At 40.5% G+C, this 14,814-nt stretch overlaps 1 protein-coding gene across 1 annotated transcript in view; it reads left to right on the forward strand.

Moving 5' to 3' along the window:
- The first annotated feature begins 1,544 nt into the window (after positions 1-1,544).
- LOC139694940 (uncharacterized) overlaps positions 1,545-14,814 on the forward strand; it is a 138,616-nt gene continuing 125,346 nt past the window's right edge. Inside the window, exon 1 of the mRNA XM_071593458.1 lies at positions 1,545-2,386. Within this exon, the coding sequence (XP_071449559.1) occupies positions 2,251-2,386 (136 nt within the window). The 5' untranslated portion in view covers positions 1,545-2,250. The remainder of the gene's footprint in view (positions 2,387-14,814) is intronic.

Here is a 14,814-nt window from a genome sequence, read left to right on the forward strand (position 1 = left end):
AAGCCTGGCCCATCAAGAGACGAACGTGGCGATGTTACATGGTATATTGGTGACTGGAATGTGAGAGGTATGCGTTGAAAGGAATGTGTTGTTGACCGAAATGATTCCAAGATGAATGGATTTCCTGCTTGTAAGTGAAACAAAGCACAAAGGATGTGATGAGGTTGACAATGACGGTAATAGTTAGACATTTAGGTCAGAAATTTACTAATGCGCGCGGCAGTTAGGTGGAAGGATTGATTCTGATGATAGGGCGAAAATGTTGGTAAAAGGGCGAAATGGTCGGTTGAGTTTAAGTGTCCCCTGGCATTCTCTGAGTTTGAATGAAAGTTGGTATTTGAGGCGTTGTGATTGCAGCTTGTTATGTACGAGCGGATGGCGCGACTGAAAGCGTGACGGATGGGTTCCGGGGAAAATCGAGAGAAGACTTGAATGAATGCGACCCTGGTGAAAGAATAATAGTATTAGGAGACATGAATGGTCTTGTTGGTGTTGGAAGGGATGCCTCCGAAAAAGTGATATGGCCAATTGGTGACCCCAGGATGAATGATAATGAAAGAAACTTGAGTGCTTGCACGGAAAAAATGATTACTTGTCTCGAGGGCATGGCAACCATTTCGTTTCATTTTTTTATTTGTATATAGAGGGGCGACATGAATAAACGACATGACTGATTTCGTTGTCTACTATTAGAGACGATATTTTTGAAGCACCGGAAGATATGATAGAATGCAAAATTTGTAACTTACTCTGTTATTGACAACAGCAGGAATAACATTTTTTTAAACTTTAATATGATGCGCGGTTTTGTACGGTGCGGAAACATGGTTTTGAAGCAAGACGATGCGAAAATATCACAACGCTTCCCATTATCGAAACTCTGAACTAAATATAAATAATTACTAATTTTTGTTCAACAATACTAGAGTACAAAATACTACCAGAAGCAAGATTTTCTTTTTGCGTGGTCGTCCTCTGATGTTGCGTCAACATGGTCATAATTGTATTTGAAATATAATCTTTCACCAACGGCAGTTGAAATAAATTGTTCAGTAGGTTTAATATATTTTCGAAAAATGCATTTCAACAGCTATTTGATTTTTAAGGTCAACCAAATATCCAGTGAGCAAATGCTTTCTTCTTTAGCATCGAAGAAACATCAGTCCCAGCATTGCACCTTATCGTAAGTATAGCGGCGGATACGGGAAAGTTGGCAGTTCCTTCCCTAGGCCAAGGATAATGGGATGCACGCGATCTCAGGAGAGAAAGAGCGAACCCTTTTGCCTACAATCTGGCCAAACACAAACCCACACGCGTCTGCACGTACTTACACCTCCTCGCCTTCCAACTCCCCCCTCCGGCCACTCAACTTCCCCCCCCAAACCCCTCAGCATTCTCCTCCTCCACTCCTTTCCGCCCCTCATTGGCTCTCCCACCTCCCCTCTCCTTCCGTCTCCTCGCCCTCCCCTACTCGCCGTCGAGTTCTCCGCCGCAAAACAAACCAGTCGTCTCAGCCGAGTTCCAATGAGTAGGTGTCAGGCGTCTTAGCGGAGGTGGAAGTGCCCCGTGTGTTTCGCTAGTGTCTTGTGTGTTTTGTGTACCTTTATTCGAGGCAGGCCCTCCCATTATATCTTTCCCACGCCCCCTCCCCGCATTTTCCTCCTCCCCATCTCAACGTCCCCGAATACGAGGGAGCCGGGAGGAGGACGGGAATGAAACTTCCTCCCTCTCGATAATAAAACAGGGTTCGTTTGTGTGTGTATGAGAGATATTCCCGCCTTCAGGGTTGGATACTCTTTGCGTTTTCCTACCCATACACATGCGAACTTACACTTCGAGATAAGGAGAAAAACAAAAAACAAGCGAAGACGCGCGTGTGTGATCTTTTCCTTGGAATAATCGTCTTTGCGCGAGCTGGGAGAAGTGCTTCTTTACGGAAAAGAAATTCATCGAGACGTGGTGATTGTTATTTTTTTCACTCCATCCTCATATTCTGTTTTCATTCTACGTCCCTACGATAATTTATCATTTTTTGTCTTGGCCTTCGTCCGGTCTATCTCCAAAGCAGAAAGAAGAACCTTTTTGGAATGACACCTGTTGCGGAATAAGTGGATTCCCCGCCTTATCTCATCCTCGCTTTTCTTCTGTACGCGCGTATACGCACTTTTATTCCCTCCCCCACGCCTCGTCCCCTTCATCGTCGTTCTCCGCGCAAGTGAGAGGGAAGGAAACGCGTGCTTCACAGGAGCCATGGAAGCGGGGGATGCGACCGCGTGCTACACTTCAGGAAGCGTCGCCGGAGCCGTGTTTGGGACGCTTCTTACAGTCCTAGTGCTCGCCGGTCTCGCTTACCTATTCTGGAGATTCTACTGGAGGCGGAGGAGAGGTAAGGACTACTCGAAAAAAAGGGTCCCCTTCCTTCCTTCCTCCCTCCTTTTGCTCGCCCACCTTACTATTTTTCCTCCCACCGCACCTCTCTGTCGCGCCCATTCGGGTTGCCCAGTGTGAGGGGATGGGGGAGTTTTCGAAGAGAATGGAGGGAAGGGGGCTTCTTCACGGGGAAGGGGTCATGTGGATAGATGCCTGGCCGTCAGTTGTCATGGCCGCTTGAAATTTCCACGAGGTGTGGCGGACTCGACTACGGCGATGCGGGAAATGCACTTACTTCGACTCGTAATTTGAGGGAAAATGACGAGCTCGTCTCCAAGAAACTTCAACTCCCGATATCACTCTGCTTGAAGCTCTCGATTACGTGCAGGGAGGAGTTTTCCTTGTCGATTTTTGCCGGCCAATCACAGGAAAAAAATCACAACACCGAAAGAACACCTGTGCCGAGTTATTGAAATATACGAAGTGCCTACTTGCATTCGAGGTAAATGGATATTTTGCCACATTTACCTGATATGGAGGGGATTTGGTGGCTGCGAAATGTATGCCTTAAGACCTTTAAAGAAAATATCTTGTTCAGGGAAACTTGAAATCCAGGGAATAAGAATTTTTAATGCCTTGTGTCGTGTTAAGTCGGAGTGGTATCCGTTGGTAGAGCATAAAAATAAGTTTGTGAATAAATTATAGAATCAACTGGCATCTCATAGGGCGCATAACCAGTATATCATGTAATCTTTCATTGAAGAAGAATAATGCTGGGCCCCTATCCCTTCATCCCTCACCTTCCTAACTAATCTCGGCATTCTAAATCACTTGACGGATCTCGGTTACCGGGCTCGCGAAGTCAGGTGCGCTCTCCAACTAACCCGGAGATGGCAACTTGGTTTCCTTCGTCAGGCTGTTTTTGCATTGCCTTGTTTAAGTCAAGTCGCTGCTACGCTACCACCGAGCTCATAAATATCTTTTGCCATCCTGGTCCTCACAAGAAAACTCTTTAAGTGTTTTCGTCGGTGGAATCGCAAGATATGAGATACTTTTTTATGAACATGTGGTTCATATTGGACTGGAGTAGAATTCTTGTGATTTCGTCGACTGGCAAGAATTTGGGTTCGACAGGGAAAGCAAGGCATGGGAATTTAATGTGTTCAGAGAAAGAGAGTGAGAGAACCTTTTCTGTCGGCAGTCCATTAATGATGATTTCGCAAGTAGTGTAGATGTGAAGGAAACAAGATTTTGAATAGAGTTTTTTTGTCGTTGCGAGTTGCTTTTACGCCATACCGTGACAAGCCCCTCCACGAATAACCCAGGATATTTACAAGAGACTGTTGATCTGTCCTCGAGGGAGCACGCGTGAGGAAATACGTGAAAGATAAAATGGCCTTTGATGTTGCTGATTTACAGATGTGCATGCATATTTAGCACATCGTTCACGAGCAAGCTGCACCTGGGTTTTTTTTCACTAATCAATGCCACATACTCGATGAATATAAACAACTTAGGTCGCATGGTTTTTTAAAAATAAAAGCGGAGACGCCTTCTTATCCAAGGTCATGATTGAGTAAAGTTAGCAAATTCCTTAAAGGAATGGTGGTACGATATGCTGCCTGTGGGAGTGCCCAAAAATGCCGACTACTTCTGTGAAGGGCTGCGTTAGGTCATACGTTTAGAAGGGATTAGAGATACGCGATCGACTACGTCATATTTGCTCTGGGTACAAGCTTAAACAGTCTTTCCACGTGCATCTACCCAATACACCGCAAGTGCGTGTGGCGGGGAATGTTAGGACCACCCGTGAAATAGAAGGCAACTACATGCAAAACTAAGTTTAAATTACAATCAAATACATATACAAGGAACTAATATGCACATGCACCTTCGAATGCTCTAGTATGTATGTATACCCAGAGTTTAATCTTGTCCTCGCTAGTAATTTGATTTTTTTACTATTTTAATTATTACTTCGATTTTTCACTATTATGATTCTTGATTGCCCGAGGAAAGAATGAATATGTATTTTTATCTGATCTGAAGTCTATCTCCCTTATCTTATCTTTGTGGTCTAAACTCCCTAAATAGTGTGGGACCATATTAACTCGTGTTCTGAAACTTGCTCACAGTCTCGCTTGTTCTCGTCTCGTTTCAAGCGGCTCTCAGTATAGTTCAGACCGTCGTTGATTTTTTTGTGGCTATGCAGAATTTAAAATTAAAAAAATAGAAAGTCATCATTCAAAAGTTTCAATAAATGATACGTCACCGGTCAAGGCAAGTGTAACTAGGACTAGTGTTACGTCCACTGTTGGACGACGTCTCAATAAATGTACAAGGCACAGTTGGTCATCTCTAAGTTCATTCGTAATAAAAGGTGGTGCATTTGATTTTATTTCTACTTGGTCGGGAATATCTTCTTCTGATACGTCGTTATTCGCATCTAGCTGACTTACGCAATTTTTCTACACTACTGTGGCCTCTAACCTTGAGGTTCCACGGTTTGAAAATAATATAAAATGGTCGTAATGTCAATTTAAATTTATTGTATTCGGGACTCGAATGAAACAATTCTTAATGAGTGACTTATTCTGCTTCGTTTGCGTGGATGTCCTCGATTAAGGTCACCATCGTGCGGTGGCTGGTTCATGTTGCCCGGTGACCCTGAATCCAAGAAACACTAGGCGGTAGGTGTTTGCGTCGTCTTGAGTTTCGTTCTTTGCTCCTGAAGTTTGAAGAAACTATGCGGATTGAACGATATTCATTCTTTCCTCATCCATCCATCGAAGGTTTTCACCATTAGTCTACCTGCGGTGGGCTTCGAGAATTTGTCATTTTCAACAAATGACGAGAGAAACCACAACATACTCCTACATCCTATCGAACGATGATATCCGTCTATACTACGGGGTTCCCTTGGGATTTACTTCGGATTTCAAAAGGAAAGTATTTTTAATGTGAGTGTGTCAAGTAATTTCAAATATTAATCTTCGATCTCGTCACAGTTTCCTTGTTTATCTCTGAAACTCGCGCTTAAGAGGGAATCTGGCTGGTGTGGTGGTGGTCTGATGGGCAGTGCGGTTACTGGCTTCCCACCCCGAGGACCTGGGTTCGTTTACCGGCGTAGGCATGATTTTAAAGTGATGTCTAGATTCCTACTGGGGGTTTATGTTGTGAGCACTTTCGGTGGAGTACGCCATTGAACGGATGGGACTTTAAACTCTGAACCCCTTCGTGTCTTCATCATCTACATCTACATAATACCCCGCAAGCCGCCGCAAGGGCGTGTGGCGGGGAGTGTTAGGTCACCAACCGTAAAAAAGAAAAATACTACATGCAAAAAAAAAACAACACGGAAAATTACACCCACAGCAGCGCACACACTCATGCAAAAATCCCTTCATCCAATACTCATGCAAACACTTAAACCGCAAAACAACTAAAAAACTGCACCCCATGATGCAGCACGAAAGACATCCTACAACACGGAAGCCAGGACACAACAAGCAAGAAATTGAAACATCACTACCACATGAAAATGCACCACGAAACACTCTACCCCCAAAGAGTCTCTAAATGGCAGGGAATGGGACCCAACGTTGCAGGTAGCAGGAATTTGCCCCCGCGGAGAGGGACGAGGGATTGAAAGGGAAACTTAAAAACAGATGAACAGAACATGAATGAAGTCATTCGGAAAGAATGGGTTATTATAGCAAAACACATAAGGTTAGTGGAAGAGCATGCATTTAAATACAACTAATTATTTTTTAGACGCTGAGGGTGGCAAGTGGAATTTTTGCTATCTATAACCCTGCAGTTGCTATCCCGTATTGTCCGTGGGAAGAAGGAGTCCTTGAGTCGGCTAGTTCTGGCATCTATTTCCCGAATTTTATATGCATGATCCAAGCGACTAATGTATGTAGGAGTACGAATAATTTGCGAGACCTCGGTGCTGAAACATGCGGATCTAAATTTATTTAATAATTTCAATCTTGCATTGAATCGTCTCTCAGCCAATGATTCCCACCCCAAATCCATGAGCATTTCAGTGACGCTTTGCGTTTTATCGTAGGAATTTTTTACAAAACGGGCTGCCCGGCGTTGAACCTTCTCAATTTCCCGAATGAGACCTTTTTCACTCGGATCCCACACGCTGCATGCGTATTCTAAATGAGGCCTTACAAGAGCGTGGTAACAACGTTCCTTGACCTTCGAGTCACTTTTGCCGACAATGCGTCTAATTAATCCCAATTTTTTATATGCTTGACCGCAGACTTTACGTATGTGAGTCCCCCAAGTTAAGTCTTTGGTGAATGTGACACCTAGGTATTTTACCGTATCAACTACTGCTAGGTCACCTCCAGCTAATTTGTAAGCAAATCCCGTTGATCTTTTAAAGAAATTTACCACTGAACATTTATTATAATTTAGAGTCAATCCCCAGTTAGAACACCATTTAGTAATGCAATCTAAATCCTGCTCTAGAATAAAACGATCCTCATCCTCAGATATCTCCCGATAGATCACCGTGTCATCCGCGAACATCCTAATTTTACTTTTCACTTCGCGGTTCAAATCGTTAACAAAAATCAAGAAAAGCAACGGCCCGATCACACTTCCCTGAGGTACCCCCGACGTGACTCGAACGCTGTCGGAACTAGCGCCATCAAGGACTACCCTCTGTTCCCGCTCTGAAAGAAAATCTTTAACCCAACTTATGGCGCCCTTGTTTATACCCGCGACCTTTAATTTATGAATGAGTTTACCGTGTGGGACCTTATCAAATGCCTTTTGAAAATCTAAGAAGATGGCATCCACTTGCCTACCTCTCTCACCAGATAAAAGTAAATCATGTGTAAATAATCCTAATTGGGTCTCGCAGGAGCGGGTTTTCCTGAATCCGTGTTGATTGTCACTTAAAAAGTTAATATTGTCAAGGTGTCTCATTATTGAACTGACAATTATGTGCTCTAAGATTTTGCAACAGATAGAAGTGAGAGATATAGGTCTGTAATTACTGGGATCCTCCCTGTCACCACTTTTAAAAATAGGCGTTATTTGCGCGGTTTTCCAAATCTTAGGTACTTTGCACTCTGTGAGGGATTTGTTAAATATAAATTCAAGGTACGGGGCAATGTCTTTCGTTGAAGAGTAGCCTAATGCCGATGCCGGGTTTCTCTCCACCCTAACTTTAATTCCTAGGGACGTCCCTAAGAACTACAACTACTCGCGAATAAGAGCGTGCCAGGAATGAATGATGTGTTTGGAATTATTCTTAATAAAACGATAATTACAGTTTTCCAAAATATTGCGTCGATTTTCGTCGTTTTATATTATTCCATATTATTAGTATCTCAAATCCTACCGTGTCATGATGAGTGTCTCAAATTCAAACTCACCGATAATGGTGTAGGAACATCGAAACCAATGAAAAAAATCCTTCTGAAACGGGAAACCGCAATAACTCCACCTTTCATTATGAAACTCGATTCGCATGCGTTAAATTATAATGGAATGAATGGAAATGTGACCGTCTCGCTAATAACAGTTCTTTGCCTCGGGAGTTCATAGCAACAGCGAAAGTTATTGAGTCATTTCTGCGTTACCAAATACGTTATCCTAACAAGCCTCTTGAACAATACAAGGCTGTACGAAGAAGGTAAAATGACATCGGTTGCATATTTTCTTTGAGAGTTTCTTGGAGGGTCCTCGTAGTAACCTAGTTGACAATTAATAAGCGATGTCATTTTGCATCATCAATTTGAGAACTTATAAATTAATGTATTTTTAGAACGTGAGGAAATCACGTACGCAATTTTCACGGTACTCAACTACAGTACGATGTCATACTCGACAGCCGAGACGAAACCCCTTGTCTTCACCACAGGTTTCGTGATTTATCCCTGCCGAATCAATTTGGTTGGCAGCCATTCGTACATTCTAGTTCCCTCACAAAACATAGTTTTTCCTATTTTTAGTTTTCAAATTTCTTATTACAAATACGTTATTAATAGTTATTACCGAATGTAATGCTTCTTCGACGAATCTGAAATTTGACCGGACAAATAATCAATGTAGCAAATTAACTGACTGATGGAATATGGAATAACTTCGTGCCCCAAAAATATCCCTATGGAAATAGTGGCTGGCTACAGGCGCATCATAAACAAAGGGGCTACATCTATGTGGTACCCTGTAAGCCACCGCTATGGTGTGTGGAAGGAGGTGATTACATACACCAGTCTACTTTTGTCATTTTATTCAAAGTGCTCTCTCAGAGTAAAAAATAAATCCATACCTTTCTCCATATTTTCCAGCAATAACGCCCATTCATCTCCCATTCTTGCATTCGCCTTCCCCTCCTTAAATTCAACTTAAAAGCTTTAATTTAATGCGTAATAATGGAGATAAGATGTTTGATGACACTCAGGGGAACCCTGCATGGCGGATCGTCCTTTCTGTTTAGTGAAAGTAGATGCGGAAAAGGTCGTTTTGCTTGTCATTTTTTTTCTGCTTATGATTCGTAGTCTTTCTATTCTTGATATCTGCCGGTGATTACACCAGAATATCATTAACACTTCCTTGATACTCAATTTATAAAAACCTTTGGTACTGGATGTGTATTATTGTTTCACCTGACATTTAATTTCCTCGTGATTTTTCTCATTTTTCTTTTTCATGGCACCTAATTCCTCTCCTTGGATGCTTGCTTTGCTTCATAATGTAAACGCTGTCCATTGATTGCTTCTTTAAATGTATGCATTAACTCTCCAGGGCTAATTCTGCGGTTTTGTGAGCACACTGCAATGATGTACTTTTTTGAATAAACGTTTTCGGAATCCGTTCCTTCAAGGTACGGTTATTCGAATGTGCTTCCCGAAGCCTTTTGGGATTCTTATCAGTTATCCCCTTAAACACACCATTTACTTTAATAGGAATGAGTTACACGTCTACCCCTTATGCTCTCCAAAAGGTCGTTTAATCCTCCTACCATTAGTGGTCAAAATAGATTTGATCGTAGGCCCACTGAGGATAATTAGTGTTGATAGTGTATGTATTTTATCGATATCATGCATTAATCTTAAAGAGACACATTTTTATGTGACATTTCAGACTGCATGATTTGAATATTGTCCTTTTTACTGAATATTTAGACATGTAAGTAGCTCCTTTCGCGGTGAATAAATTTGTTCGAATGCATGATCAAACTAAATCTGTGTACAGATGTAATGATTTTGCTTGCATGACTGGCAACCCACCCCGTAATTCGCCACACGCCCTGGCATCGAATTGCGAAGTAATATGTAGATGTAAATAAAGACTCTTCCCCATTTATCACTAAATAATTCACATTTAATCGGCCCAAGATCTCCCGAAGTACGATTTCAATCTGTATCGTAGTTTCAGATATGGAGGGTATCAAGGATTACACTATTATTTTCTGAGTCCTAAGAACTACTTCTGCGGCATTCTTACAAGGAAATAATTTACATTCGCAGTAGATCCAGAGTAATCAGTGGCGATATTGTCCTGCATGGCCGGAAAGAGACGTTTGGTTTAAATGTGCTGGGATGGTCTACTGACCTCCTGACACCATTGACAATAATGGAATGGAATTTTTTCTCTGCATGCCTATGCCTTTGGGCGCACCCTATTTCATTGTTACCAACCATCTCGAGATGGTATTCAAGAGTTATACCCAAATTCAATTTCTGTACTGTATCTGGTATGTGAAAATCCACTCTTCTCCGTTTATAGGTCGATTGCCTCTTTTCTGGACGAATGCCTGGTTTCCTGGTGCTAAGTCATCATTTCACTTCACGCCAATTCGGTCGGTGTGAAAATTGTCAGTTATGGAAATATTTTCAAATGCTGTCCGTTTATTTCATTTTAATTCTTTTCTGACTCAGGAGTGGATAGAATTCCTGGAAGATTCCTTTTCAATTCCTGTTAGATTCCTTTTCAATTTCCTTCCATTCAGTTGCTTCTTCATTGCCCAGGAGTCTTCATTTCATTGCCCTATTCTTGTCCCACTATAAAGAACATACTCTCATAACATACTTTCAATGGTATTTTATGCTGAGATATAACCTCAAATCTCCAACCACGGAAGTCAAATTCGTGAAGATACACCGAGAAAAGGAACAGTAAATCTCTTTTGCAAGAAAACTAAGTATATAGCTGTGAGTCTGGCTTCCTCGAGAGGCCCCCCGTATTAAAAATTACCGTTAAAGGCGAAGTGGATTCGTGTACCGAAGCATGCATAAATCTCTAAATGTTTTAGTTTTAGCATGTTCTGAAAATCTTCCTACTAATTGCATTACATGGGACGCATGCATTTTACGTTTAAGCCTTGCAGGACAGGTGCAAGCCTACGTGCAAGCCTTGCAACAGGTTCGAGAGCAGTGGGTACTCCTACATAACGCTTCTACTAAATTAAACATAGAACACTGGGAAATGGTATGTAATTACCTAATTGTCTTGTAAATTTTAGATGTTCGTGGAAGAATTAGTTTTGATGAGGAAATAATTTTTTTGAGAAATGTTTAATTTGAATAAGAAATTATTTTTAAAATTTTATTGTAAATATTTGGGTATTTAAAATCTGTTTTGGAAATCGGAAAAAGACAGAATAATGGGTGTAGGAAGTATTGCAAGGTGGTTGGATGTTTAAGGCCGTGATAGAAGCGAAGGATGTGGAGTAAGCGGGGAGTAGAGGTAGGAAGAGAGTTGGCCTTTTAGACAGCTTGAAGGGAGGGGTAAAGAAGAGCTGCGAAGAAATAAAAAAGAGCTAATACGTGTGTAAGGAAACTGGAAGTTCTCGTTATCCGTAGAAGAAAATAGTCTTTCGGCACAGTTCAAAACGAACCTTAAATAGCTTCAATACATTGAATGAATGAATAAATATTGGTTTTGCTGTAATGGCGAATTGTTCGCGGGAAGAATATTTTAAATTCTTGACTGTCATTTTATTTAAGTTCAGCCAGGTGATCTAACCTGTCCTTATAGTGTGAGGTCATGATAACTCCATTTTTTTAAGAAATACACTCTTGATCCCCCTGCCTTTACTTCTGGGTTAGTCTCGTCGGTTATTTTCATAAATGCAAGGACCTGCGTTCTAGTTTATCCAGTAGAGCCGTCACACGTACTTACCTCTCAGTCATTGGCGTTTGAATAGTTCATTTCAAGACAATTTAATCTAGTACGAATTCATTTGCAATGGTAAGTTGAAATACTTGAACAGATTTTCCTTCAACTTAATTATCTTTGAATATGCATCAACATGCTGCACGCTATGGTTAGTTATCGATTTTTATGAAGTGACCTTGTCCGTAACGCTCTCAATTTACTCGCGAAGTATGAAACATAATTACTCTTTCAGGATGTTTTATTTATTGAGAAGGGTATATTGCAAAAAGCTAGGTTGGATACATGAAATTGAAACTGTGTGTGTTGTCGACATGGGTTCTGTCAGTCTGTATGTGCCTCTTGTATAATATGTGGCACTTGACGACAGATGGTAGTATTTTAACTGGGAACGATCAAAGTTACAATTAATCACAAGTTCTACAATAGACGCTCCAGTCAAATAGGGAGTTGTTTGCGAAATTTTCAGTACCGTAACAACGGTTACACTAACATTAAGTGTTTAACCTTCTATTTTCGTAGGATACTTACTTTCCCCCGACGGTAAATATCCATCTTAATTAATTATTAAAGCCACTTCAGCATTTCCCCTTCAAGACACTTACTTGAAATACTCTCCTTCGGGGAATGTTGCCAAATCACATATTTGAGTGTCGGAGACTCTTCCTGGAATGTATGTCGATCCAGCTCTTGTGTTTTCCAAATGCCAACTACGTGATTTCGTTTCTGTTCGTTGAGCCTATTTTTTTAATCCTAACTTTTTTGCTTTTACTGTGAATATAACTCCATATTACACGTATTTCATATATTCTTCTTGCGGTTGTTTCGTCACTCTTGATCCGCCTTCTTTTGTAATAATGCGCAAATATCGAAACATAATTAGCTGAAATAGCATAGTCGTTAACTCGTTTATTCTACTTAGTAATGTGCATAACCAAGCGAAGAAGTTGAGGGTATGGTGGGGAAAGAGAGAAAGTTATTTAGAGACGTATAAAAAAGTAAGAAGGCAGGAAAAATAGATGCAGGGCTAATCGTGTGGCAATGGACTGTTGAGACTGTGTCAGAGAGTAGATTGTTAAGTAAACAGGGTAGAGGCTGGAGAAGAATGCGCATGAAAGACCGAATAAAGGGATGTAGGAGGGATGCGGAAATGAAGAGAGTTTTGTGTTAGTCGGGACTTAGGAATGCACCAGAGCTTAGGCATTGGACTCATTATAAAACTACCTTGACCGATTGAATATGTGAATAAATAGTTAAAAACGTGAATAACATGGGCAGGGCAAATAAGTGTACTAGGATCTAATCGCGACAGGTCGGTCAAGATTTATTCCAACTTTTTGCGCATCACCTCAGTCTATCAAGTGTATATTACCGGCGGTGAAGTGTGTCGAATACCGCAATGTCCAAGTCTTCATCGCCTAAATCAACGCAATTTGATTGAAGTAAGAGCCATTGAAAATGCGCCCAATATACCGCTGTTCTTCCTCATTTAATTCTGTGCGAAGAGAGTGGTTATTCTTCCCTCATCTGATATTAAATTCCAAAAAGTCCTTTGAAGATTTGTGGTTCATAAGTCGGATTTCTGGTTACTCCCGCGTTGATTTCAAATTCCAAACTTGTTGAAGAAACTTGTTAAAACTAATAGTTTGAACCTTTTAGATGTACCTTATTTTAAATTATTTATATATTATTTTGTGTTTATATATATATATATATATATATATATATTTATATATATTATTATTATTATTTAAAAAACGTATATCCCAGTGCAGGAGAAATGTGAAAAAGGACATGCGAAGAACTGATGATGGGAATAATATTTTGTGAATAATTTAGAAAATCAGTTAGATTTGCAGATGCTTAGGTTTTGGTTAACCAATTGGCCAACGAGTTACAACATTGATGAGCACAATAGATAGTCTGTGTGATAGGCGAGATGAGAATCAACGTAAACAAAATAAGGGTTGTGAGGTTTTCGAGAAGGAGGAAGGCTAATTGAAACGTTAAAATAGGCGGGAAAAAACTAAAGCAGATTGAAGTTTATCTTTCTCGGAAGTATTTTGCACAAAGTTGGCCAAAATAGAAGGGACATAAAAAGAGTTGCATAAGGCAACGAGGAAGGAAAGATGGGTTCAGGGATTTTGAGTAGAGATGGATTGCTGAAGAATGTGATAGAGGGGGAAAATTAGGCAAGTGAAGAAGGGGTAGAAAAAGGATGGGTATGTAGTTGGAATGAAGGGGGGAAGGAAGTATGGGGAGTTGAAAAAGGGTTTGCTGTAATGTTGGATGTCTGGTTGTGTTTCGTTAGGAGAGGCAAATAAATGTATCGTTGTCCTATCTGTGCACATTCAAAACCTACCTTCAACGGTAGAAATTCTAATAATAATAAAAACATAATTCATAAAAAACTTAATTTTTGATATCGCATGACTACTGTATCATCACCTCCTGCCGCACATCCTTGTGGTGGCTCGCAGCTGTCTATTTAGATTATAATAATATATCCTAGTGTCGCGCTACTCCATGAATTGGAAGTTTAAGTTCCCCGTTGCGAAAAAGGTTATAATTCTGTTGTTTCGGTAGAAAGGTTTTTCATTGGTTTGAAGTATTACAGTTACTGTTTACATGCATTAAACTGTTTGGCATAGTCTAGGAATAGTGGAGGAATGTAGAATCTTGACAAATGTGACATTTAGACCAAAAATGTTTAGGTACGTATACAGTTCTAATTTAAGTAAAAGCTTCCGACTGACAAAAAGTGAGCAACGGTAGTTTATATATTTCCTACAATGTTTGCAATTCTTGTGAGAATAGAAAGGAGATGCAAACCTATTCAAAATATAAAATAAAAGAGAGCGGGGTATGTAATGTATGATTATACTTGCAATATAATAATTCGATAAATAATATTTTTTCGTTGAGACCATGCTTATGCGGGTAGTTAGAAGATTGATAAATGATAGAAACAAAGTTTCTTAGCTTTCGTGACACTCTAATAATATTTCGTGAACAAAATACTTAACACATCATCTTGACGGCATGGGTGCTTGAGGATTGCAGAGGAAAAACGGGATTTGCTGATTATGTACAACATAAGCGTCTGGGTTACGATGCCCACCGAATTCCTACGTGTTTGTTTTATTTTCCGCCCTCTCGCTAATATTCAAACTCTCAACGATATACAGAGATGCTAGGTCGTGAAATTCGATAAACGAAACCTATGATTTGATGGGAAGTATTCTGCGATACTTGCGAACATGAATCTGCTTCTTTAATCGTTTTGACCACGGT

Source organism: Hetaerina americana, unplaced genomic scaffold, assembly GCF_022747635.1.
Source record: "Hetaerina americana unplaced genomic scaffold, ioHetAmer1.1.p SCAF_6, whole genome shotgun sequence".
NCBI classification, from domain to species: Eukaryota; Metazoa; Arthropoda; class Insecta; order Odonata; family Calopterygidae; genus Hetaerina; species Hetaerina americana.